This window comes from Adiantum capillus-veneris, chromosome 5 (assembly GCF_014529385.1).
Source record: "Adiantum capillus-veneris isolate H3 chromosome 5, ASM1452938v2, whole genome shotgun sequence".
Classification (NCBI taxonomy): Eukaryota; Viridiplantae; Streptophyta; class Polypodiopsida; order Polypodiales; family Pteridaceae; genus Adiantum; species Adiantum capillus-veneris.
Window position 1 is genome coordinate 72,911,534 of NC_140935.1, and position 22,859 is coordinate 72,934,392.

The following is a 22,859-nucleotide window of genomic DNA, read 5'->3' on the forward strand; positions in this document are numbered from 1 at the left end:
TTAGCACATACTTGTTTATATTGTTATAGATGCTTGATGTTCATCTATGTATGTCATATGCTAGGTTTATAATTTTTAAAATGTTCATTGATCGTTATAATGTCTTCATTTCCATGTTTATTAGATCGTATCGTAGTTTTTGTCGACCTGTTGATCTCTTTACACTGGTAATATCAAAATTTGAAGTTTTAAGTGACCGAATAACTAATGTACACTGAATGCCTTTTTAATTTTTGGGTGGGATTTGATTTCTTAAAGTTTGAGACTTTTCCATTTTAATTTTAAATTAACTTTTCCTGCGTCATATGGAGGGAAGATGGGGACCTTGGGGGGCGTATTGACAATCATCCTTGTCGTCTTCTGCATGCCAGGGTGCTTTCTCTCTCAGGCTTGCAGGTCGGTACCTCTGCATCTTCCTGCTGGGAGAGTGCAAAGGCCCTTTCAGCCTCACCTCAAAGCTCGAGTGCAGCTTGCTTCTACCGTCTCCAAACATGTCGAGGACCAGGCTACCTCTCTACAGACGGCCTCCAGTCTACTTGCTCTCCTTGGTGGGAAGCAGGCAGCCCTGTCTGTCGATCCCTCTCTTGCGCACCAGATCCTCCCCTACCTTCGTTTCCTTGTATCCCCACCACAAGAGCTCCGTGCTGATTCTGCCCGTGGCTCTCTCCACCCTTCCCTAAAACAACATAGCAAGGTCTGTATTCTCTCTCTTTGTGTGTGTGTGTGTGTGTGTGTGTGTGTGTGAGAGAGAGAGAGAGAGAGAGAGAGAGAGAGAGAGAGAGAGAGAGAGTTATCGTCCACGGAGGTCACATATGACCTTTGGGACCAAAAACAAAACAGCTCAACGATCCTTCTAACTGAAGGCCTCTGGTACCTATCAGTTAAGGATTGAGGGTCCATTGGCTAAGAAGAAAGAAAAGAACAAAAACTAAGAGGGGTCAGATGGGGGGAGGCCGGTTTGGGAGTTCGAAACTCTTGAATGATGGATTTACCGCCTCGATAGAATGCCCATTTGCCTCGTTTGCGGGCTTTGTGTATCTTCTTGAGCTCAGTCTTCAATTGATTTGTAGTCAATTCTTTGGCGATCCATGGGGACTGCACATGGATTGGCCATCTTGAATGGCCTACAAAGATTTCCTGCTGTGGGAGGTTTCACATGCTTTCCACACAGACATGGAGCCAGCACAGTGGGTTATGGCATGGCACAACCAAGCCTCATCTCTAGTATCCAGGATCTCATAGTTAGGCCCATACCTGTTGGGGTGGCAGTGGATCATGCTATTGTGTCGCTGACCATCTCGTCCAGTTGAGTGTAACACACAGTCCACGGGTAGCAGCCTCTACTCGCTACACCTTCATGCGGGAGACGGATTCTATATAGACGGGATCTACAGACGTCCATGCACCGAGGAGTCAAGGTGACCTCTGGAGGAGCTTACTACTATACTGACACATCATTACATGATGCAGCAGTAGAGGCATACCTACACACGCAGCCTGAGCATAGACGCCGTTCAAGGAGCATATCTGAGAACAGCTGGTATGATGAGGAATGCCGCCAGACTAGAGCTAGACTTCAAAGGGAAGTGCTTTTGGGGGACACCACTCACAGACAGTCACATATTGACTTCTGATGCTAGTGCAACGGAAGAAGAGGGCGTTTTTGGCTTGACTAGAGCAGGATCTCTACCAGCTATTCTTGAGTCAAGACTCGCGTGAGGCATGGCGGCTCTTTCATGAGCTGTCTCCCCCCCTGTCATTACCTCTACAGAGACTTGGGGTCAATACACATCATCTTTGTACACAGTTTTTGGACAGCCGCCCCTTCCTGACCCCCCAATCCGTACCCACACACGTGCTTTTTTCACCGTTGAGATGGTGAAGAAGGCCATTGACAGGATGAGGTGCAAGGTGCAGCGGAATGAATGTTTGCGCTTTGCTCAAGATGAGTGCTCTGAACTGTGCTCAAGGTTCCTTTTGTTCTTATGGAAGGGAGAGCCTTCCATTCTTAATGAGAGAGTGCTATGATCACAAACAAAGTGAATGGACACTGTGCGTGCAAGTGTATGAGATTGAGAGATAGAGAGATAGAGAGAGAAGAGAGATACGACACCAGAGACGTAAAACCCTCCTCCGAAGGCCCCACTCTCGTCGACGAGAGTGGTCTACTTATGATTGCACAATCTAGTACAAACTGAATGCATATAACTAATGCAAGTCTAGGCTATGTCGACGAATACGAGGACGACGGAGATGACGAAGCCGGTTGAAATCTGTAATCTTTTATCTGTTGTCCAAAAACGCTATGGGCTGAAATCTGCAAATCTTCTATCTACTGAATTCTGACTCTATGTCGATGACGACGATGCGACGACGACGCGCTGAAAACGTCGATGCTGAAATCTGCGTTTTTCGGGCTGAAACTGTAAACTTTGTGGAAAATGACCGTGCAGCGAGGAACTGCTGCGGGAAGGTGAGATCTACGAGGTTCGGGACTTGATCTGCGAGTGCTAAAGGCTGAAAATTGAAAACGCTTGTGGTTCTTGATGTTCCGTCGCGATGATCTGCAAAAACGTTGAGGTTGTGATGCAAACCAAAAACGCTAGGGTTGAAAATGTCTTCTGTTGTTGCCGATTGTTTTGCAGATGCAAAACGCTAGGCTGATTATGCTGTGTCGTGATGACGCCAGGGCTGATCTGCTGTGCACAAAACGCCAGGGCTGATCTGACGCAAAAACGCTAGCTCTTCTGTGGAGAGAAAACGCTAGGCTGTTGCGGATGTTGGTTTTGCTGAGAAGTTGCCTGTTGAGCAAGGTGCTCTTGCTGCCTCTTCTGCCAATTAGTGCTAGTCTAGGTTTGCTTATATACAACTCAATTTGCCCTACCTACTTTCCAACAAAAGTCACTTAAAAATAATAAGTGAAATGTCAAAAATAGGGAAAATAGGTCTATGCACTGTAAAAATGCTACTGATGGGTTCTGACTGGAATCTGATGGTCATGCTGTGTGCAACTAGAGGATATGCATCTAATCTAAGTGATTGGTCATGCACGGTCTGCGAATAGACTCACAAAAGTGCCAATAACTTCCTATTCTAGACTTGACTGATTGAACTGAACCCGGGTCATGCTATAGCTTGTCCACGGACACACAGGGTTGGATGTGTCACGTGACATCCCCTCCTTTTCAAAGTGAGGTACTAGTACCGAACTGTATGTCGTCGAGAGAGATCGCCAACAACATCCGGAATCTTTGAAAGGACTCTTCGCCGACCCACTTTGATGCGTGGGTCATGCGATACTTGAACTTCATAAAGGTCTGCATCGCTTGCTTCTTTGGGCCGCGCCGAAAGCGACACAAAGTCTTTTGTGGCTCCTTCGATGCTTCAACTTCGTCTAGAGTCATGCTTCTTCCTTCTTCAAGAATCTCCATGGCTGAAAATTCCTAAAACCACTTCCAACACAAAAACATGAACATACCAATTCCATGTAAGGTGACTGGAAAAAAATTGGTCTTCCTAAAAGACTGTGCATGCAATGTAGATGAACAAAGAGACGGAGTGCCAAACCGTTCACCACACATACGCAAACAACAAGATCTAATCTTGTCGTGCTGATCTAAATCAATCAATTGTGGCAAAACACAATGGAAATGCCCGTGCTTGGTGCTTATACTTTCATGTGCTCTTTCTACGAATGTGTCATGCCAAGAAAGAGACATAGAATGTGACTTCCTTACATACATACTTTTCAGCTTTTCATGAACAATCCGCATACATTCGTGCTCATTCATGAGTGAAACGTGCTCAACGTACAATATGTCATGCCTAGGAAAAGGGATCACATAAAGACGCTGACTAAAATACAGGAAACGATCACGAATGAAACACTCGAACAATGCATGCGTATCAATCATGCGAACACATAATACTTCCCGTAAGGGCTCTTTGGACCTAGGCTCGAGAGCCAAGATTTGTTCTTCTTGCAGAGGTTCTTGGGACCTAGGCTCGAGAGCCAAGATCGATCCTTCGTGATTGACCGAATCTGCAACGAGGTTAGCTTCGCTAGAAAAAGCATCAACTAACTCATCATCCTTGTGAACAATCACGTCATCTTCATGCAAATCATCATGCTTGTGAGAAATCACATCGTGATCATGTAAATCATCATGCTCATCATTATCATTCAATTCATCATGCTTATCATTATCATTCAAATCATCGTGCTTGTCATCATGCAAATCCTGTGTATCATGCTTTGGAGAAGAAGAGACCGAGAGAGTCTCCTTCTCATGAAGCTCTTGCATCTGTGCCTGCACTTGAGAAAAGAGTCGCAACATCTCTTGCATTCTTGCTTTGTTCTACGATCAAATCTTGCTTGACTTTCTTTTTCTTTCAAGTCGTATTGACTGTCACAAAGTGATGACGTGGTGGACAACAAAAACCCTAATTTTTGCCAGAAACCCTAAAATTCTTGCAAACCCTAATTTTCGGAAATCACGGAAGGGTTTTTTTTTTTGGGGAAATTTTGAGCGACGCAAATCTCAGCTTTTTGCTATGATTTGGGAGAAAGAGAGAACTTGCTTTTTACTGACTCTCATTGAGAGAGAGAGAATCTGCTTTTGCTTTCAAGCTTTTGGGGCTCTGCTTTTGGGCATCCCTTGTAATCTTTAAATTAGTGGTGAGGGCCTCACTTCTCAGAGCATCTGGACGCAGAGTCTGAGAGTGAAACCCTAACCGCTCTCTTGTACTTTGATGATTGATTAATACAAAAAGAAATACCGAAAGGGGCGCCAGTCTTTGGGGCCAATATCTCTAGGCACGGAACTCCACCGGGCCAGTGCAAATCTATTGTGATCTGTGAATTGTTTTGAAGTGGTTATTTGGTGCTGTCGCGGTTGATTCTTGACTTGGAGTGTCCAAGTCTGTTATAGTGGTATCAGAGCACGGCCGATTTCTCTTCTACGGGAAATCCGATCCCCGAATTTTTTTTTCGTGGCACCTATGGCTTCAGGCAATGATCAATCGACTCCCTCTGCATCTGGAGATGCGGGCAGGGATCACAACGAAGATTCCGGCACGGAGTATGCCCTGCCTAGGCCTACTCAGGCGGAGCAGCAAGAGATGGAGCGTCGTCAATTGATTGGCGATGCAACAAAGATGATGCTCAATTTTGCCAAGGATCCGAAGATGGCAAAATATATGAACCAGACCTCTTTGGAAGAGGTACAGACGGAGTGGCAGAGAACCACAATACCCTCCCGAAACCTGCTCTCAAGAAACCTTCTGCCTCCAAGAAATATACGGAGAAGGAACTGGAGAACGTGGTTGATGCACGGATTGCTCAACTTTTCGACGTGCAAAAGAAGGACAAAACGCACGGCAAAAAGCAGAAGAAAGGCACTGACTTCTCGGGATATTTGGGTCGTCATTCGACTTTTGACAAGGCAAAGAAACGGAAGAAGCGTGTTCGATTTGAAGGAGTATCCAGTTCTTCTTCTTCTTCTTCTGACAGTTCTTCTAGCTCCCCGGAGTCGAGCGAAGAAGACAGAAAAGGTAAAAAGCGAAGCAAGAAGCAACGCTTTGGAAAGGGCAAGAGAAAGGCAAAGAAGGCTAAATCTCGCCCAGAGACTTACAGTTCTACTGAGGACTCGTCTACAGACAGCTCAGATTCCGATGACGGAAACTTTTATGCGAACAAGAAGAATTTCTACAAAGCTAACGAGTATGACTTTCTCCAAGATAAAAGCAAGAAAGTCTGAGAGTTTAAGGAAGGTGGCCACTCGATCAAGTTTGATACTTTTTCAGGATACTCAGATGCTTCGAAGGCTTTGTCTTTTATACAACAGTTTGACATCGCTTTCGCGGGAGGACGCTATTCAAAGCACTCCAAGATTCGGAGAGCTACCTCTTACCTTAAGGGGAATGCTCGTACTTGGTGGTCCACGCTTCTTTTAAACAAGACTGCGCCAGTTAAATGGCTGAAATTTAAGAAGCTTTTTATTTCTTCTTGGTTGACGCAAGAATATGAACGAGATATACGAGCTGCTTGGAACCATCTTCGGATGACCAAGAAAGATGCAATCAATGCTTATTGTGAAAGATTCTGGAGCTCTTTTCTACCCGTCTCTTCATTCAAGAAGATCTCATTCAGAGAACAAATTGAGCGGTTTACCTTGGGTCTACCTACAGAGATCCGAGATCAGTGCTTGGAATAGAAGTCAGCTTCTATTCAGGAGTTGATGAGTCATGCGAAGCGGGGCTTTGCCATTCACTCTGGCAGTCTGACCTACCCCACAGATGAGGCCATGACACAACGAGCCGAACAAACTTCTGGGAATGAAAGTAGAAAGAAAAAGAGCAACCCAGAGAAAAAGGATGCACGATCCAAGCTTACTCCTAAGGAGAGAGCTAGCTTCATCAGAGAGGGGAAGTGCTTTGGATGCGGGGAACATGGACATATCTCCGCGAAGTGCCCTAAAAAGGCACAGAAAGAACAAAATGATAAAGACGACGACAGGCCTGAGAGTTTGAGAGCAGCTGAGGAATGTGGCAGAAAAGGCAGATAGAAAAGCAGAACTGGTACCACATGTCGTGGGACTTGCACCGAATCAAATGAATGAAAGTACAAACTTTGCCGCTTTTTGGGGCAAAAGTGAAGGATCAGGAAGCTCTTTTGAAAGAGCCAAGGCCCACTTCTTTTCACTTGGAATTGGTGGCTCGATTTGGAATTACGCCCGACAGACTGACGCCACAGGCGGAGGTAGTTCGACTGGCACCCGGATGGGATGTTGCCATTACTCCGAACATTGGCAAACTTCGTTTGCAATGATAGGGGTGTTCAGGGCACACGAGTGACGTTCTACTTAGGATCTCTTGGTACCACAAGAACTATGCCGTGGTTGACTATCGGGCCGAGAAAGCGACTTTGATAAATGAAGGGCTTAGAGATTGTACTTGATGAACTTCAGTTTCTTACTCATTCTACACTCATGCCGATTGCTTTTTAGAGGGCCTGAAGATCAATGGTACCATTGATCTGATGCCTGGAAGCACGCCACCAAATCGGCCACCTTACCGTGTGAGCCGAGTACAAAATGAAAAGATTATGAACCGAGTGAAAGACCTCTTGGAAAAGGGTCTTGTCCAGCCTAGTACTTCACCGTATTGCTCTCCAGTGTTGTTGGTTTTGAAGAAAGACGGATCTTGGAGAATGTGCATCGATTATAGAGCTCTCAACGAAATCACCATCAAGAACAGATTTCCGATTCCTAGGATCGATGATATACTCGACAGGTTACAGGGATCCTCGTGCTTTAGCAGGATTGACTTGAATAGTGGATATTATCAGATCCGAATCGCGCTGGGAGACGTCTACAAGACGGCCTTTCGGACGACTTATGGGTTATTTGAGTTTTTGGTGATGCCTTTTGGCTTAACCAATGCTCTGCGACATTTAATCGGATGATAGACCGGATTTTTCGAGAGTACAGGCTATTTGTTGGCACTTTCTTTGACGACATCATTGTTTTCTCCAAGAATGAGGCAGAACACAGAGATCATCTGCTTCAGGTCTTTCAGGCATTACGAGATCACAAGTTAGTGATTATTGCAAAGAAAAGTGAATTTTTCCTACCAGAGATACACTTTTTGGGACACATTGTGTCAGCAGCAAGAGTGCAAATGGATCCAGCCAAGATAGAGACTATCCGTGATTGGCCCGATTTGAAGAATGTCCATGAAGTTGAAAGCTTCTTGGGACTGTGTTCGTACTACAGGCGGTTCATTCGAAAGTTTGCAGAGGTTGCTTCCCCTTTGCATATCTTGACACAGAAAGGAGTACCTTTTTCGTGGGGACCCATAGAGGTGACTGCCTTTCAGACATTGAAAGAGAAATTGACTACATGACCTATTTTGACTTTGCCGGACTTGCAGAAGTCATTTGAAGTATTTTGTGATGCTTATGGTCGTAGTCTGGGTGCGGTCTTGATGCAAGAAGGCCATGTCATAGCTTACGAGAGCCGTTTGTTCTCTAGGCCGGAGATGACAGCACAAATTTATGAGAAAGAGCTTTTGGCGGTTATCCATGCTCTTACTCAGTGGCAGCATTACCTACTCGGAGCAGATTTTACTGTCTTTACAGACCATCAAAGTTTCCGCTACTTCTTGTCACAGAAGCAGCTTTTGGAAAAGCAGATGCGGTGGGCGAACATCTTGTCACAGGTCCACTTCTAGATTGTCCATGTGCAGGGACAGAAGAATGTGGTGGCAGATGCTTTGTCTCAGAAGCCGTTGGTTCTGGCTATTTTCGCGATACATCATAGGAGCTTCGAGGATATGGTCGATCGGTATGCCATAGATACAGATTTTGCAGATATTTTCACACGGATACGAGATGGAGAGACATTAGCTGGATACTCCCTTCGGGAAGGCTACTTGATGAGAAAGACTATGTTGTGCGTTACACAGCCGTTGCGGGAAAAGGTTATGACTGAATGCCACTGTCCACCTCTTACGGGTCACCGCGGCATTGCTACCACCATGAAGGGGTACAGAGATACTTCTTTTGGCCGAGACTCAAAAAGGATGTGGAAGAGTTTGTGCGCAATATGCCAGAAGGTCAAGTTTGACAGGCATAAGGCACAGGAATTGTTGCAGCCTTTACCCATACCCACCCGCCCCTGGAAAAGTATTGAAATGGATTTCATTTTTGATCTCCCGAGAACACAGAATGATCACGATGATTTTCCGATTACATGGCACGTCTGAGACGATTGTCTCCGACAGAGACCCCAGATTTATGAGTTTGTTTTGGAAGGCAATTTGGGAGAACATTGGCACGCAGTTGCAGTTCTCGTCATCATTCCACTTGCAGACGGACGGGCAATTTGAGATTGCCAATTCAGTGATTTTAGATTTATTGAAGTCTTGTATCTCGGATCAGAAGACTCAATGGGAAAAGAACTTACCTTTGGTGGAATTTGCCTACAATAACACGATACACTCTTCCACGGGGAAGACACCATGTGAGATTGTTGAAAGTGCTGCGAAGGTTCCATCCTTTCAGAGCACGAAAGATTAGATATTTGAAGCGGATGAATATTCGCGAGATTTGGATACGGCTTTTGCCAAGGTTCGCGAGACTTTGCAGAAGTCTCAAGAATGACAGAAAAAGGCAGCAGATCGCCATCGTCGCGACTTGAAATTGAAGGAGGATGATTGGGTGCTCTTACGTTTTGAGAAGGCACGCCTACGAAAGAAAAAGGGAAAGGAGAGGCTTTTTCCAAAGCTTAGTATGGGATACTACGGACCTTTCCAGATCACTGACAAGATAAATGATGTCTCCTTCCGATTGAAACTGCCAGATACTTGGAGATTCACAATGCATTGCATGTGAGTCTCTTGAAACCTGTTAAGGGTGATGTGCCTGATGATGGGGAGCTTGATGAGCAACCCAAAGTGGAAGAAAACGAGGAGATCCTTGTTCCTGAACAGATTTTGGCACATAACGATATGAAGAAAGGTAAAGTTTGAAGGCGGTTCTTGGTTAAGTTCAAGAACTTTTCTGCATTTGATGCGAAGTGGATGGAGGAGGAGGACCTAGCAGATACTCCTCGGATTGTGAAACTTTACCTCGATGTTTTGGTTTAGCATAGTCTACTCCAAACGGAACCCAGAATTCAGCTTGGCCGGAGATCTGGTGCAATGGGATGCACAAGAGGGGAGTCACTCCGCTCCCTTGTCAACAGATGCCTTGATTTTGATACTAAAGTCACTGATGTCTCTTGGAGCTTCAGGGATACTGAGAGCTGACAGTATTCTGCTGGATGACTTTATGAAATGGAATTCCTGATAATGATACTGATTTGTTCTTGACCTCTTTTGAGTGCAGGAACTGATAGACGAAATGACTGGAGCATTTTGGTCTGATTGATCTTGAATAGACATGGTTGCAATAGGGGTTAGTCAATCGGACATTGATGAGGTCCCGATTGGACCTAGATGTGATTGCTAGCTACATTGCCGATAAATCATGGTCTAAGATCCGAATGAATGTTGAATGTCATGTGATGTCCTGTGATGTCTGGTGATGTCCTCTGATGTCGTGTGATGTGACTGTCGATTTTGTACATGTGCTAGATGTGTGTTCCTAGTACGTAGGTACTAACAGTCAGTGTCTGCTAAGACGGTTTATGGCTTTTGTAGGTTTTGCAGGCGTAATCGCGGTCGATTACAATGCTTTCAAGAGGGGGGTATGTCACAAAGTGATGACGTGGCGGACAACAAAAACCCTAAAATTCGTGCAAACCCTAATTTCTGCCAAAAACCCTAATATCCGGAAAAATCGCGGAGGGTAAGTTTTTTTTTTTTTTTGGGGAAAATTTTGAGCGACGCAAATCTCAGCTTTTTGCTATGATTTGGGAGAAAGAGAGAGAAAAAGAGAACTTGCTTTTTACCGACTCTCATTGAGAGAGAGAGAGAGAGAATCTGCTTTTGCTTTCAAGCTTTTGGGGCTCTGCTTTTGGGCATCCCTTGTAATCTTTAAATTAGTGGTGAGGGCCTCACGCAGAGTCTGAGAGTGAAACCCTAACTGCTCTCTTGTACTTTGATGATTGATTAATACAAAAAGAAATACCGAAAGGGGCGCCAGTCTTTGGGGCCAATATCTTTGGGGCCAATATCTCTAGGCACGGAACTCCGCCGGGCCAGTGCAAATCTATTGTGATCTGTGAATTGTTTTGAAGTGGTTATTTGGTGCTGTCGCGGTTGATTCTTGACTTGGAGTGTCCAAGTCTGTTACACTGATGCTCTATGGCTGCCATTTCTTCTTCGTAGGCCTTTCTTTCTGCTTCTCTTTCTTCGCGTTCTAACTTTCTTTCCAGAAACAATTAGTCCAACTCCTCCATAGGAGTTAGCGCAATCCTTGACATAGATGGGGAAGGGGGAGGGTCGGAAAAACCTCTTGGTGGGGAAAATTCTTCTTCGCCTCTCTCATGCTCATCACCTCCAAGCGAAGTATCCTTTCCGCTTCGAGTGATGACCATTCTGAAGTCGTGGGTTCTTCTGGGTTCCTGTGGTCTTGGGTTCTTAAGTTCATGAGGAACTTGGGTTCTTGTGGGTCTTGGTTCTTGGGGTTCTTGAGGTCTTGAGGTTCTTGAGGTTCTTCTTTCGCTTGCAATCTGTGTTAGAGAAGGATCTTCTCTTCACCCGAGTTCTGCTCTTTTCTGCGGGCGCACCCCGTGGCGGCCTTGCTCTCACACAAAGGTTTCTTTTTTCCACCTCATGTCGATTGGCCAGCCGCTAAGTGCACGGTCCACTCTCAATGAGTGAAAAGAGGCACAAGGGGAGGCTGGACAAGCCCTTCTTTCTTGGGATTCTTGTCACCCTTCAAAAACACGATTAGGAATCGACACACCCAAGCGAATTTGGGTTCGTGCAACCTCAACAAGCAAAAAAAAATTCTTGTGGTTCTTTCCTTGAGTGATACAGAACACTACCAAAGCTCTGATACCAATGTTAGGTGCAGCGGAATGAATGTTTGTGCTTTGCTCAAGATGAGTGCTCCGAACTGTGCTCAAGGTTCCTTTTGTTCTTATGGAAGAGAGCCTACCGTTCTTAATGAGAGAGTGCTATGATCACAAATAAAGTGAATGGACACTGTGCGTGCAAGTGCATGAGATTGAGAGATAGAGAGAGAAGAGAGATACGACACCAGAGACGTAAAACCCTCCTCCGAAGGCCCCACTCTCGTCGGCGAGAGTGGTCTACTTATGATTGCACAATCTGGTACAAATTGAATGCATATGACTAATGCAAGTCTAGGCTATGTCGACGACGACGACGGAGATGACGAAGCCGGCTGAAATCTGCAATCTTTTATTTGCTGTCCAAAAACGCTATGGGCTGAAATCTGCAAATCTTCTATTGCTGAATTCTGACTCTATGTCGATGACGATGTCGATGACGACGATGCGACGACGACGCGCTGAAAACGCAGATGCTGAAATCTGCGTTTTCCGGGCTGAAACTGTAAACCTTGCGAAAATTGACCGTGCGGCAAGGAACTGCTGCGGGAAGGTGAGATCTACGAGGTTCGGGACTTGATCTGCGAGTGCTAAAGGCTGAAAACTGAAAACGCTGGTGGTTCTTGATGTTCCGTCGCGATGATCTGCAAAAACGCTGAGGTTGTGATGCAAACCAAAAACGCTAGGGCTGAAATTGTCTTCTGTTGTCGCCGGTTGTTCTGCAGATACAAAACGATAGGCTGATCTGCTGTGTCGTGATGACGCCGGGGCTGATCTGCTGTGCACAAAACGCTAGGGCTGATCTGATGCAAAAACGCTAGCTCTTCTGTGGAGAGAAAACGCTAGGCTGCTGCGGATGTTGGTCTTGCTGAGAAGTTGCCTGTTGAGCAAGGTGCTCCTGCTGCCTCTTCTGCCAATTAGTGCTAGTCTGGGTTTGCTTATATGCAAACGTACTCAATTTGCCCTACCTACTTTCCAACAAAAGTCACTTAAAAATAAGAAGTGAAAAATGTCAAAAATAGGGAAAATAGATCTATGCACTGTAAAAATGCTACTGATGGGTTCTGACTGGAATCTGATGGTCATGCTGTGTGCAACTAGAGGATATGTATCTAATCTAAGTGATTGGTCATGCACGGTCTGCGAACAGACTCACAAAAGTGCCAGATCACTTCCTATTCTAGACTTGACTGACCGAATAGAACCCGGATCATGCTGTAGCTTGTCCATGGACACACATGGTTGGATGTGTCACGTGACATGAGGACTGGGAGAGCATATGATCACGATGGCCTGGTGGCTGAGCATTTCATGCATGCCAGAGATCTACTAGCAAAGCTTCTAGCATTCATGTTTAACCGTGCCATGTGTGAGGGCTTGCCTGATACTTGGAGCCTCGATTGTACGTATCTTCAAATCAGGAGACCCTATGGAGCCTGGGAATTATCGCACTATCATGATTGGACACATATTGGCACGGTTGCACGCATCCATTCTTGAGCAGCTGCTGAGTAGATGGGCAGAGAGTGAGGGAGTGCGTGCAGGTGGGCAGGTAGGGTTCAGGAGAGGTTTTTCTACTCTTGACCATATCTTGACACTCAAGGCCATCATCGAGGAGGGTAGACCCCGTGGGAGACGGATCTATTGTAGCTTTGTGGACTTCCGCAAAGCATTTGACAGAGTACCCAGAGCTAGATTGATGCGCAGATTACAAGAGATGGGAGTACCCACAGAGCTCATTTGGGGGATCATGGCATTGTACAGATCAGTAGTAGGGCATGTATGCACCTCAGAAGGTCTATCTACAACGGTTCACTCCACTATTGGGGTGAAGCAGGGCTGCCCGCTCTCTCCTACTCTATTTGGTATGTATGTGGATGAGGTTTTTGACTACATTGAGAGAGATGGGGATAGAGGTGCACCGCAGGCAGGGACATGGATTCCACTATTGTTATATGCTGATGATATTGTGTTGATCTCCGACTCTCCAGAGGGGATGCATCGTCACTTGGATGCCTTGCATAGGTTTGCCCATGAAAGTGGTTTGTCTGTCAACCTTGGTAAAACCAAGGTCATGGTATTTAATACCACCCCACAGTGGATCAGGAGGTCAGCGCCCACATTCACATACGGCGGAGTATACAGATGCTTACACTTACCTTGGAGTGGTTTTAAGTGGACCGAAGCTATGGCTCTTTGACACTTTGGTGGCTTCTGCATTGCTCTATGGAGCTGAGATCTGGGGGCCTTCATTGAATCATCACGGGAGGACAGATCGCACTGATGGATGGGGGCACATGGAGAAGCCCCTGGTCTCTATGATCTCGCGGCTCATTAAAGCCAAGGCTTCAGTACCACGTGCCATTATCCGAGCAGAGCTAGCCGCCTCCCCACTAGTGATTGAGGCGCTCACCAGATCTGTCTCCTTCATACACCGCATGTGGGAACTTCCCAGAGACAGATACACCCGCCTTGCACTTGAGTCCTCTCGACAGTTAGCCATGCAGGGAGATACAACATGTTGGTATGGGGAGATGACAGTATAGACAGATTGCCCCCCTTGCAGTACTCACTGGATGCACCCTCGCTGACTCTTACACAGCCCGAGATCACCAGGCTCATCCGCCAAGACCTGACTCAGCTAGACACCAGGAGGACATGGATACAGCTAGCATAGGAGCTGGGCACGAAGATTTCTTTCTACAGAGAGCATCTTATCCGGCTTACGGCGGATGGTTTTGTGACGAGGCCCAAATACATGGACACCCACTTGTCTCATGGGATACGGTGTGCTATTGGCCAGATACGCACATCTTCACACCAGCTGCGTATCGAGACTGGGAGATACAACGGAGTACCAGCAAAGGCCAGGACATGCCCCCTGTGTGACATGGAGCCTGAGACAGAGTTACACTACACATGCCACTGCCCCGTCTACTACGAGATACAAGGCCGCTTCCACTGCTTGTTCAGAGAGGGCTTTGGACCACTCTCCAAAGTCATGAGGTACGAGGATCAGAGATGCCTGGGTTTGTTTCTGCTCAAGCTGCGCAGACACAAAGAGAGCCTGATGAGAGGAGGGGCCAGCCAGTCTAAGAGACACATCACAGACTTCTTTAGAACAGACACCGGACACCCGGAGGAGCTACTACCACATCAGATCTTGTCGCCTCACACCAAAGGCACATTGATCGACGGAGCGACTGAGTTGGGGAGATCCAGACGCCCACGATTGCGGAGGACTACACAGCATTGACGTAGGCTACATCAGAGGATTTGGATCACTTTGGCCCGACATGCACGACGCTCGGCCAGATTGCTGACCATGGAGGAGATTGATGAGATCTGCCAGCGACCAATGCTGGATCTCTTGTGACTTGTGATTTAGCTATCCCGGCTAGCTGCTTAGCTCACACCTACCAGCTTAGGATTTCATAGTATTTATATTTTATCATTTTGTCATTTCATTTTGTTACTTTGACTTTGTATCAGATCCAACACATTGTAACGCTCTGGTCTCATAGGTCATTTTGGCCTTTTGAAGACGTTAATATAACATTTCATCTCTCTCTCTCTCTCTCTCACAGTTCAGTTTTTTGCAGATTTTGTTCGTGTGTTGCTATTGATTTCTCGCTTGAAGTGTCCAAGCCTGTAAGAGATCTCAATTTTTTGATGTACATTTTTATTATGCTCGTTACTATAGAGGTACTTTGCCGTGAGAAAGAGGTCATAGAAGTTCAGTGCTCAAATAGACAGGAGATATCAACTTTTTGATGTACGAATTTTCTATTATGCTCGTCACTATAGATGTATTTTGCTTTGAGAAAGAGGCCGTAGAAGTTCAGTGCAATAGATTGGAAATGTCAATGAAAGCAGGAAATGAAATGAGAATGTTTCTGTTCCAGGTACTTACATGCTTGCAGAACTGTGCTGTTTTCAGATGAGTCCTCTCAGTTCTTTTTTGTGGAAGGAGAAATTTCTTGTCGAAAGCTTGATTCATTGGCCACCCCCTGCAGTAGCAGATTTGGCAAGGGAAGCTGTGGAGTGGAATGGAGATGCCTCTGTTATTTTGAATTCCCTCAGTAGTGAAAGCTACCTGGTAAGCTTTCAGAGGGGAAGACGCTTTCCATATGCGAGTTCTCTACATATATGTTTTGGCCATTGGGTTCAGTTCAACGTTGTGAATACCACAGATGACATACAAGATCTGTTTTCTTTTGATGTTGGTTAAGCCAGACAGCTAGATAGCATACATATCTTTCCTCGGAGTGTCCTTGTCTGCGTATAAAAATGAAGCACATTTTTGCATAGGCTTTGAACTCTGGAGTCTTGACATGTGCCGTCTCTTCTTACTGCTTTAAAGCTACGCTTGTGAGTATAAAAACTTAATCACAAAAATAAGAAGGGCTTTTGTTGGATTTTTCCTGCAAACTTGTGTTTTTTGGGGCTTCCAGCTTCAATTATTTGGATGTCATATAAAGCAGTTGTGCTTGTCTGAGTAGACCTCTATTCACTTATGCTTAGACATTTTTAACAATTGGTGCATTTTGTGTTTTGGTGTGCTTATTCATGGCACATCTTTTAAGCACATAGTTGACACGTACGGTCACGTACGACGGGTACACGTACGAAGACGTACGGTACTAATCGAATGAAAAAAAATTAGACGTACGGTGACGTAACGTACGATGCAAAAAAAATTCATGTGTCTTACACATGATAGATCATATGAGTCATGACATCGACCTTAGTACTTAGTACCAGGGCTAGAAACAAACATTTTTCCTTAACCGATCAAAATAAGGGAAAACTTGAGTTTTCAAGTCAAAATTTGAAGCTTTTGCCGGTAATTACACTAAAACTTGTGTAAATTTGCCGGTTTTCTTAGAGGCAAGCTCAAAATCTAACCGGAATTTTATAATTTCAACCGGTTAAAATACACTAGACCCCGGCTTTTTTCTAACACTGCTTAGTACTAAATACTTGTAACTTAAGTCTTACAAGTTAGAACATGAAAGATCTGTCCATGGACATTGGAAATGGCAATGTCCGAAGAAAGAAGAATCATGATCTCCAAAGTGGTGGCGGCCATAGTGATCCGCTACCCAAGCCTCGTCGCACATAGGTCATGGTGGTTTGAGCCAATGCAGCCATTGGGCTCTTGTTCAAATGCAGTCAAGATGCAAAACATTCCCACACCAAAAATCGCCCTGCAAAAAAAATTATTAAAAAAAAAAAAAAAAAAAAAACCGGACGACTCATGTACGGAACGTACGAGTCGTACGGTACGGTACGGAACGTATGGAACGTCCCGTACGTCGAACGTGGACAACCCTGTTTAAGCATGATAGGGGGTAGGATGTGAACAGCGATTGGGGTGAGCATACACCTGGTTTCCTCCAGGATGACATTAAATTAAAAAGTCTGATTTCCAATCTCACAGCCTGAGAGTTGTCCTCCTTAGTTACAGGTACCAGATGTTGAGGGGGCCAATGAGCAGCATTGTCAGCTAACCAAATATCTACGCGGGCAACGTTTTATCAAGGAGGTATTGCGTCAAAAAAATCCTGATTTTTTTCAGAATTATTGAGGTCTCTGTTAATTTTCCAGTGCTATGGATTCAGGAATTAAATCAGTACTTCGCTTTCCTATTTGAGACAATTTCTGCTTTGGCACCCTCTGTAGGCTTCAATGTCTCACTCGATCGATTTGATCTGTTTCATGGCCATTTGTTTCTGGCAAATACGACAGGAAGATTGGGAATATTGTAAGCATGGTCACTCTTTCCTTTTCATTGCAAAACATTGATAAGAGATTGGATCTTACAATGAAGAACTTAAAGCGGATAATTTCTCATATTCTGTCAGATTCCATGCACGAGAGTATCCAGCCTTTGATGAAAAGACTTTTCCAGTGCATCTTGGCTATTGCCAAGTGGGTAAGTTGCTGTACAAGGCCTTGATTGTGGTTTCTTGTAATGATGAAAAGACCTTTCCAACGACTTGGTTGTGAGTTTCTGATATTTAGAATTTGTTTGTGCTGCATTCGATTGGTGTTTTTTTGCCTGTAAACAAGTCTTTGTAGGTGCTTTGTAGTTGCCCATGTGGATGTGTTTTTGAATGGCTACTCAGAGAGGAGTTGAATGCATTAGATAGTTCAATAACATGCAGTGTCCCATCATGAAGACCTGTTTTTCAAGAAGCTGTGCTGCATGGCTGTCACTAACTCATTGTCACATGCATTTGGGTCAGTGTCGCAAAACCCTTGGCTCATGTTGCGAAGACATGCTTCTCCCAGGGAAGAAACCCAGAAATATAAAAGGCAAGAAGATAAAATACAAAACGAGGCACGGGATTCTCTTGTGCAACTCGCACAAAGCTTTCAGAACTTAGAGAAGAACTTTGATGTTTGCCCTCCCTGAGTGTGAATACCTGTTAGTGCATCACTCTTTCTTTTGTGAACAACGTGAGGATGTGTTTTGCAGGATCGCCTTTACCATATGATGACAGCATGAATCTACGTAATATTTTGTGGCTAGCTCCAATGCCTGACTGCACATCAAGAAAGTGTGCAGACAATGCCAGTTGGCTTGCCCCCGGTAGGAAACTTTTCCGTGGTTACTTGGTGACCTCAAAACTAAAGCTGACTCAATAGATATGTACAACAGGTTCTCTGCTTGTCCTGGATGCTCATCCAGAAGGCATAATCTACAAGAATCTTGTGCCGGAGTATGTTGATGTTGTGAGGACAGTTTATGAAGGTACTTCTTGATGTATTTTGTTGACTTCATTGGTTGGTTGTCTAACCATTGTTTTTTTGCTTTGTCATGTTCAGATGATTTTGGGGCTGTCATTGTTGATGTCAATTATTTCGCAACAGCAAATGATAAGCTGGCTGACAGACTTTTTATTTGCTAACCTCTCAATTTAGAGCACTGATTCTTTCTGCTAAGCAAGCGATTGTACAAATATGTTTTGTTTTGTATGTTATTACAATTTCCCTTGTATTATGCATAACCTTGCCTGCAATGGGTTGGATATTTGAGGAACTGTTCTGTGCACATGTACATGCATGCATGAACGCGGGGGTGGAGTTCCTCAGTTAAACTATCTTGTGTCGATGAAAATCACAAAGCAATCCTCCCTCACCTCCTGCGCGCAGCCTCTCAGCCCGCCCCTGCGTGCTCTGCCCTGCGCGCAACCCCCTGCTGGTTCTCATCGTGCTGCCCCCCCGCCCACACCTGCAGCATCCTGCAAGTCCCCGCCCCCTCGCGCTGCCTGCAGCAAACCCCCCCCCCCCCCCCCCCCCCCCCCCCCCCCCACACACACACACACACACACACACACACACACACCCGCCTCGCGCTGCCTGCAGCATCCCGCCAGCCCCCCTCCTCGCTCGCCTCGCACTCCTCTTACCGTGCTCACCCGTCCCCTTCTCCCTCTTCACGTAGTCAACCTCCCGGCTCACTCAATTCTCCTCGCATTCAGTGACACCCTCGACCACCCAGACACAGAATGGCGACTTCTGCTCCACCGCCGAGGGACTCCACAGAAGCCCCCTCGCCCGACACCGCGGAGCCGACCCTTCGACTTGCTCTTTTGTCAGAAGAGCAAGCGAGCTTGATGGCCGAAGTGGAGCGCTTGCAGGACACTTCGGTTATTTGTAAAATCATTGGCATTCGGCCCGGTCAGGGCGAAGCTCGGGATTTACTGCAGGCCCATCTTCTCTCCGATGTGGGCAAAGATCACAGATGTCCATATCCTCGGGAGAGGGTACTACCAGGTCGAGTTCGAGTCTGCAGATATGGCGACCAAGGTGATTTCGATGAGCCCGCTTGGCATCAGAGCAGCTCAAGCTTACTTCTGACGTTGGAATCACGGTTTTGACCCTACTACAGATGTGCTTGAGGAGGAGGCAGACTTGCCAATTTCGGTTTTCTTTCCAGGCCTGAGGCGAGAGTACCATCCCCTCCTACCCATGTTCGAGACAGTTTTGGAGTCTCCACCCACGGCAGCTTTAGTTGTGGCCAAGGCCGCAGGTCTACCTACAATGCGGGTTCTTGTTCGTGACACACACTCCCTCCCCAAGGTGGTACTGTTGCCTAGGGTGAGTGGGGGATGGATTAGACAGAGTGTGGAGTATTCGGGTCTCCCGAACCAGTGTTTCATTTGCAGACAGATGGGCCATATGGCAAAGGCCTGTCCTCGCAGGAGACCGTGACCCACAGTGCATGCGCAGCCGCCCCAAGGCTGAGCATGCCAAGCAGCCAGGTACACAAGATACACAGGCTGGTACTTCGACAGAGACCAATGACCAGCCAGCTGATGGTTGGCAGCAAGTGCTTGGCCGCCGTCGTCAGGGGAGAGCTCACCACACTGCTCCTCCTGGCGGCCGACCTGTTGCAGCTCAACAGCACTGGTTTCCGACTGGGAACCGTTTCGACCGCCTTCAGCAAGGCTTGCCTGAGGAGGCCCCGTCCACTTCTGTTCCTCCACCACTGCCTCCTCCTCCCTCAGTCGCTACCGCCCTGCCTCCCCCGCTATGAGACTTTTTGGTCAGCTGCTTTTGGACCTGGAGGCATCCAAGGCAGGGTATGTATGACTATTGCAGAGTCTCTACAGAGGCCATTGTGGGCAGAGGGATTATTGTGCCAGGCAGGGCTCAGTGGATCACTATGCAGGTTCAGGGTTTCCTTGTGGGCTTCTTGAACATATATGCGCTCAATGTGGCGAGTGCACGAGCAGAGTTTTGGTCACAGATTGTTGAGTCTTTGCCGCAAGCAGAGTAGTGGTGCATTGGGGGTGACTTCAACATGTTGGAGGACCCTTCTGACAGGATTGGTAGTAGCCACGCTACTGTGTAGGGAGTTGAGGTGGCAGCTTGGGAGAGGGTTTGTATGACTCTGAGGGTTTAGGATGTGTGGCAGCACTCTAGCTTTGTGAGGCCCCCAGAGAGCCTCGCCTTCTCTCGTTCGGACCGCAGAGTGGGAGGAGTGAATCTATCGCGGATAGATCGCTTCTACACTAGTGACTTTTTTTGTGACTTGGGTGGGACAGTTGGCATCCTGGCAGGGACTTCCTTCTCGGAACATGCACCAGTGATCCTCACAGTGACAGATAGGCAGAGGCGGGGGAGCACGATGCTACGCATCCCTGAGAGGGTCTTGCTGGACTTTGCACTCAGAGAGCGAGTAGAGGCTCTTTGGACAGAGAGCCTGGACATGCAGGATTCTCCTGCTGATAGAGTGGCCTCAGGACTAGCTCAGCTTAGTCGTTTCTTTCTCCAGGAGTCCTTGACTCGCCTGACTGCAACGAGAGAGGAGGAGCGTCTCAGACGGTGCGTTGCTTCCATGCAGAGGATGCAAGAGCAGCATCTAGACAGTCCTTGGTTGGAGGAGCAGTTACAACAGGCTCGCCAGGAGCTTGTTAGCACAGAGGAGCGGCGCCATGAGTTTGCTTTTCACCGACAGGCATCTCAATGGACGCAGGTGGGTGACAGAGTGAATGGTGCTTTCTTCGAGGTAGTGGGACCTCAGCATACGCATGCCAAGGTCAGTCAGTTGAGGAGGCCTGACGGGTAAGTTGCTTCTGAGCCAGAGGACATGCGTGCAGTTGCTACTGACTTTTACCGTGAGTTACTATCTACAGAGCCTCAATTAGAGAGTCAGGATGCATGGAGGGAGCAGGTATGGGCACAGATGCCTTGCCTTGTGACTGAGGAGATGCGCCAGAGACTTGAGCTTCCACTTCAGCTTGAGGAGTTGCACACGGCTCTTAGTGCACTCCCCCGTGGTAGCTGTCCAGGTGAGGATGGCTTGACTCCCAGTTTTTTCTTGGAGTACTGGGACTTGCTTGGCCCTGATCTCTGTAGTGCTTTCCAGTACATCTTGAACACAGGAGAGATGCCTGACAGCATGAGTGAGGGTCTGATCTACCTCATTCCCAAGGAGGGTGGCTGCTTGGATGAGATTCGACAGTGGCGCCCCATCACCATCCTTAACTCAACCTACAAAATTCTTGCCAAGGTTTTGAATTTGAGGATCCAGCCACTTCTAGAGAGCCTTATACATGGGACCCAAATTGGTTTTGTCAAGGAGCGTAGTATCCTTGACAACATCTTTACTTTTTAGGAGGTTTTCTATCCTAGCGAAGCTCCGTGGTGAGGATCTGGTGATTCTTCTTCTCGATTTTGAGAAGGCCTACGATAGAGTTGATTGGGACTTTCTGGAGGGCACTCTACGCAGGATGGGCTTCTCAGATGCTTGGATCAGAGGGGTTTCAGCTTTGTACAGACGAGCACACAATCAGGTACTTTTGTCAGGAGGTAGAGGCGATCGTTTCATGCTCACACGTTCGGTCAGACAGGGCTGCCCTCTTGCCCCCTTCCTCTTTTTGTTCTATGTTGAGGCGATGAGAAGGTTTTTGGTGTCGTAGCAGGTTGGTTTGCGGGGCTAGCACTTCCTATTCGGGGAGATGAGCTACTGGATGTTGAGTTTGCTGACGACTCAGCCTTGTACTTGGATGGCCAGGAGGCCAACCTTCATAGGTGTGAGCAGGCTCTTGAGACCTTCTGTTGTGCATCTGGCGCACTGATCAACTGGAGAAAGACAGTGGCTTTCTCGGTTGGTAGTGCTCCTGTGCCCGATTGGATGCCAGGTGAGGGTTTCAGGTGGATTCCCCCAGGGACTCCAGTTTGATACTTGGGTTGTCAAGTTGGTCTGGACTTGTCTCTCGAGCAACAGATTGCTCTCCTCCTCTTGTCGATCAGGAGGAAGTTGTTACACTGGAGCTTAGCACGACTTTCTTTGGCAGAGTAGTAGTGGCCAACCAGGTGTTGTTGGCGACTATGTGGTACATCACTTCTTGCTGGATCTTCTCGAGTTCTTGTATCAGCCAGGTAGAGAGGCTGATCAGGAACTTCCTTTGGTCAGGACGTGACACTCAGATAGCCAGAGCCAAAGTGGCTTGGCAAGTCATCACATCACTCTTCCTTGTTCACAGGGAGGACTTGGGACCATTGACCCGGCATAGCAGAGCAGATCCCTTCTTGGGAAGTTCATAGTCAGAGCACTTCTTCCAGGTGAGGAGCCCTGGAAGGAGTTCTTGCTACAGCGGCTACGTGCTAGGGTGCCTCAGGCTGGAGGCCCCTGGCAACCTTCAACCAGATGGATCTTCACAGAGATGTGCAGAGTTGGTTTGAGCAGGAGACTGGAGGACCGCTTCGCTGCAAGTTTGCTTCGATCTTGGGAGCACTTGCGGCGAGGCCTGTAGCAGCGACAACCTACTTGCACGGAGGAGCGCCTACGACAACCCCTTGTTTGGAACCCCATGGTTA

General features: G+C 46.9%; 1 protein-coding gene across 4 annotated transcripts; it reads left to right on the forward strand.

Moving 5' to 3' along the window:
* The first annotated feature begins 275 nt into the window (after positions 1 to 275).
* Positions 276 to 18,570, forward strand: LOC147457516 (T-box protein). Of its 4 annotated transcripts, none has more exons than XM_086512372.1 (8): positions 277 to 694; positions 15,463 to 15,621; positions 16,987 to 17,070; positions 17,147 to 17,289; positions 17,390 to 17,460; positions 18,007 to 18,120; positions 18,190 to 18,282; positions 18,357 to 18,570. In XM_086512372.1, exons 1-8 carry the CDS (start codon positions 317 to 319, stop codon positions 18,437 to 18,439), a joined length of 1,125 nt encoding a protein of 374 aa, XP_086368498.1. In that variant the 5' UTR covers positions 277 to 316; the 3' UTR covers positions 18,440 to 18,570. The 4 variants fall into 4 exon arrangements, with proteins under 4 accessions (XP_086368500.1, XP_086368498.1, XP_086368501.1 ...); XM_086512373.1 differs by having other exon boundaries at positions 279 to 694; positions 16,993 to 17,070; XM_086512374.1 differs by lacking the exon at positions 15,463 to 15,621 and having other exon boundaries at positions 276 to 694.
* Positions 18,571 to 22,859: the final 4,289 nt, after the last annotated feature.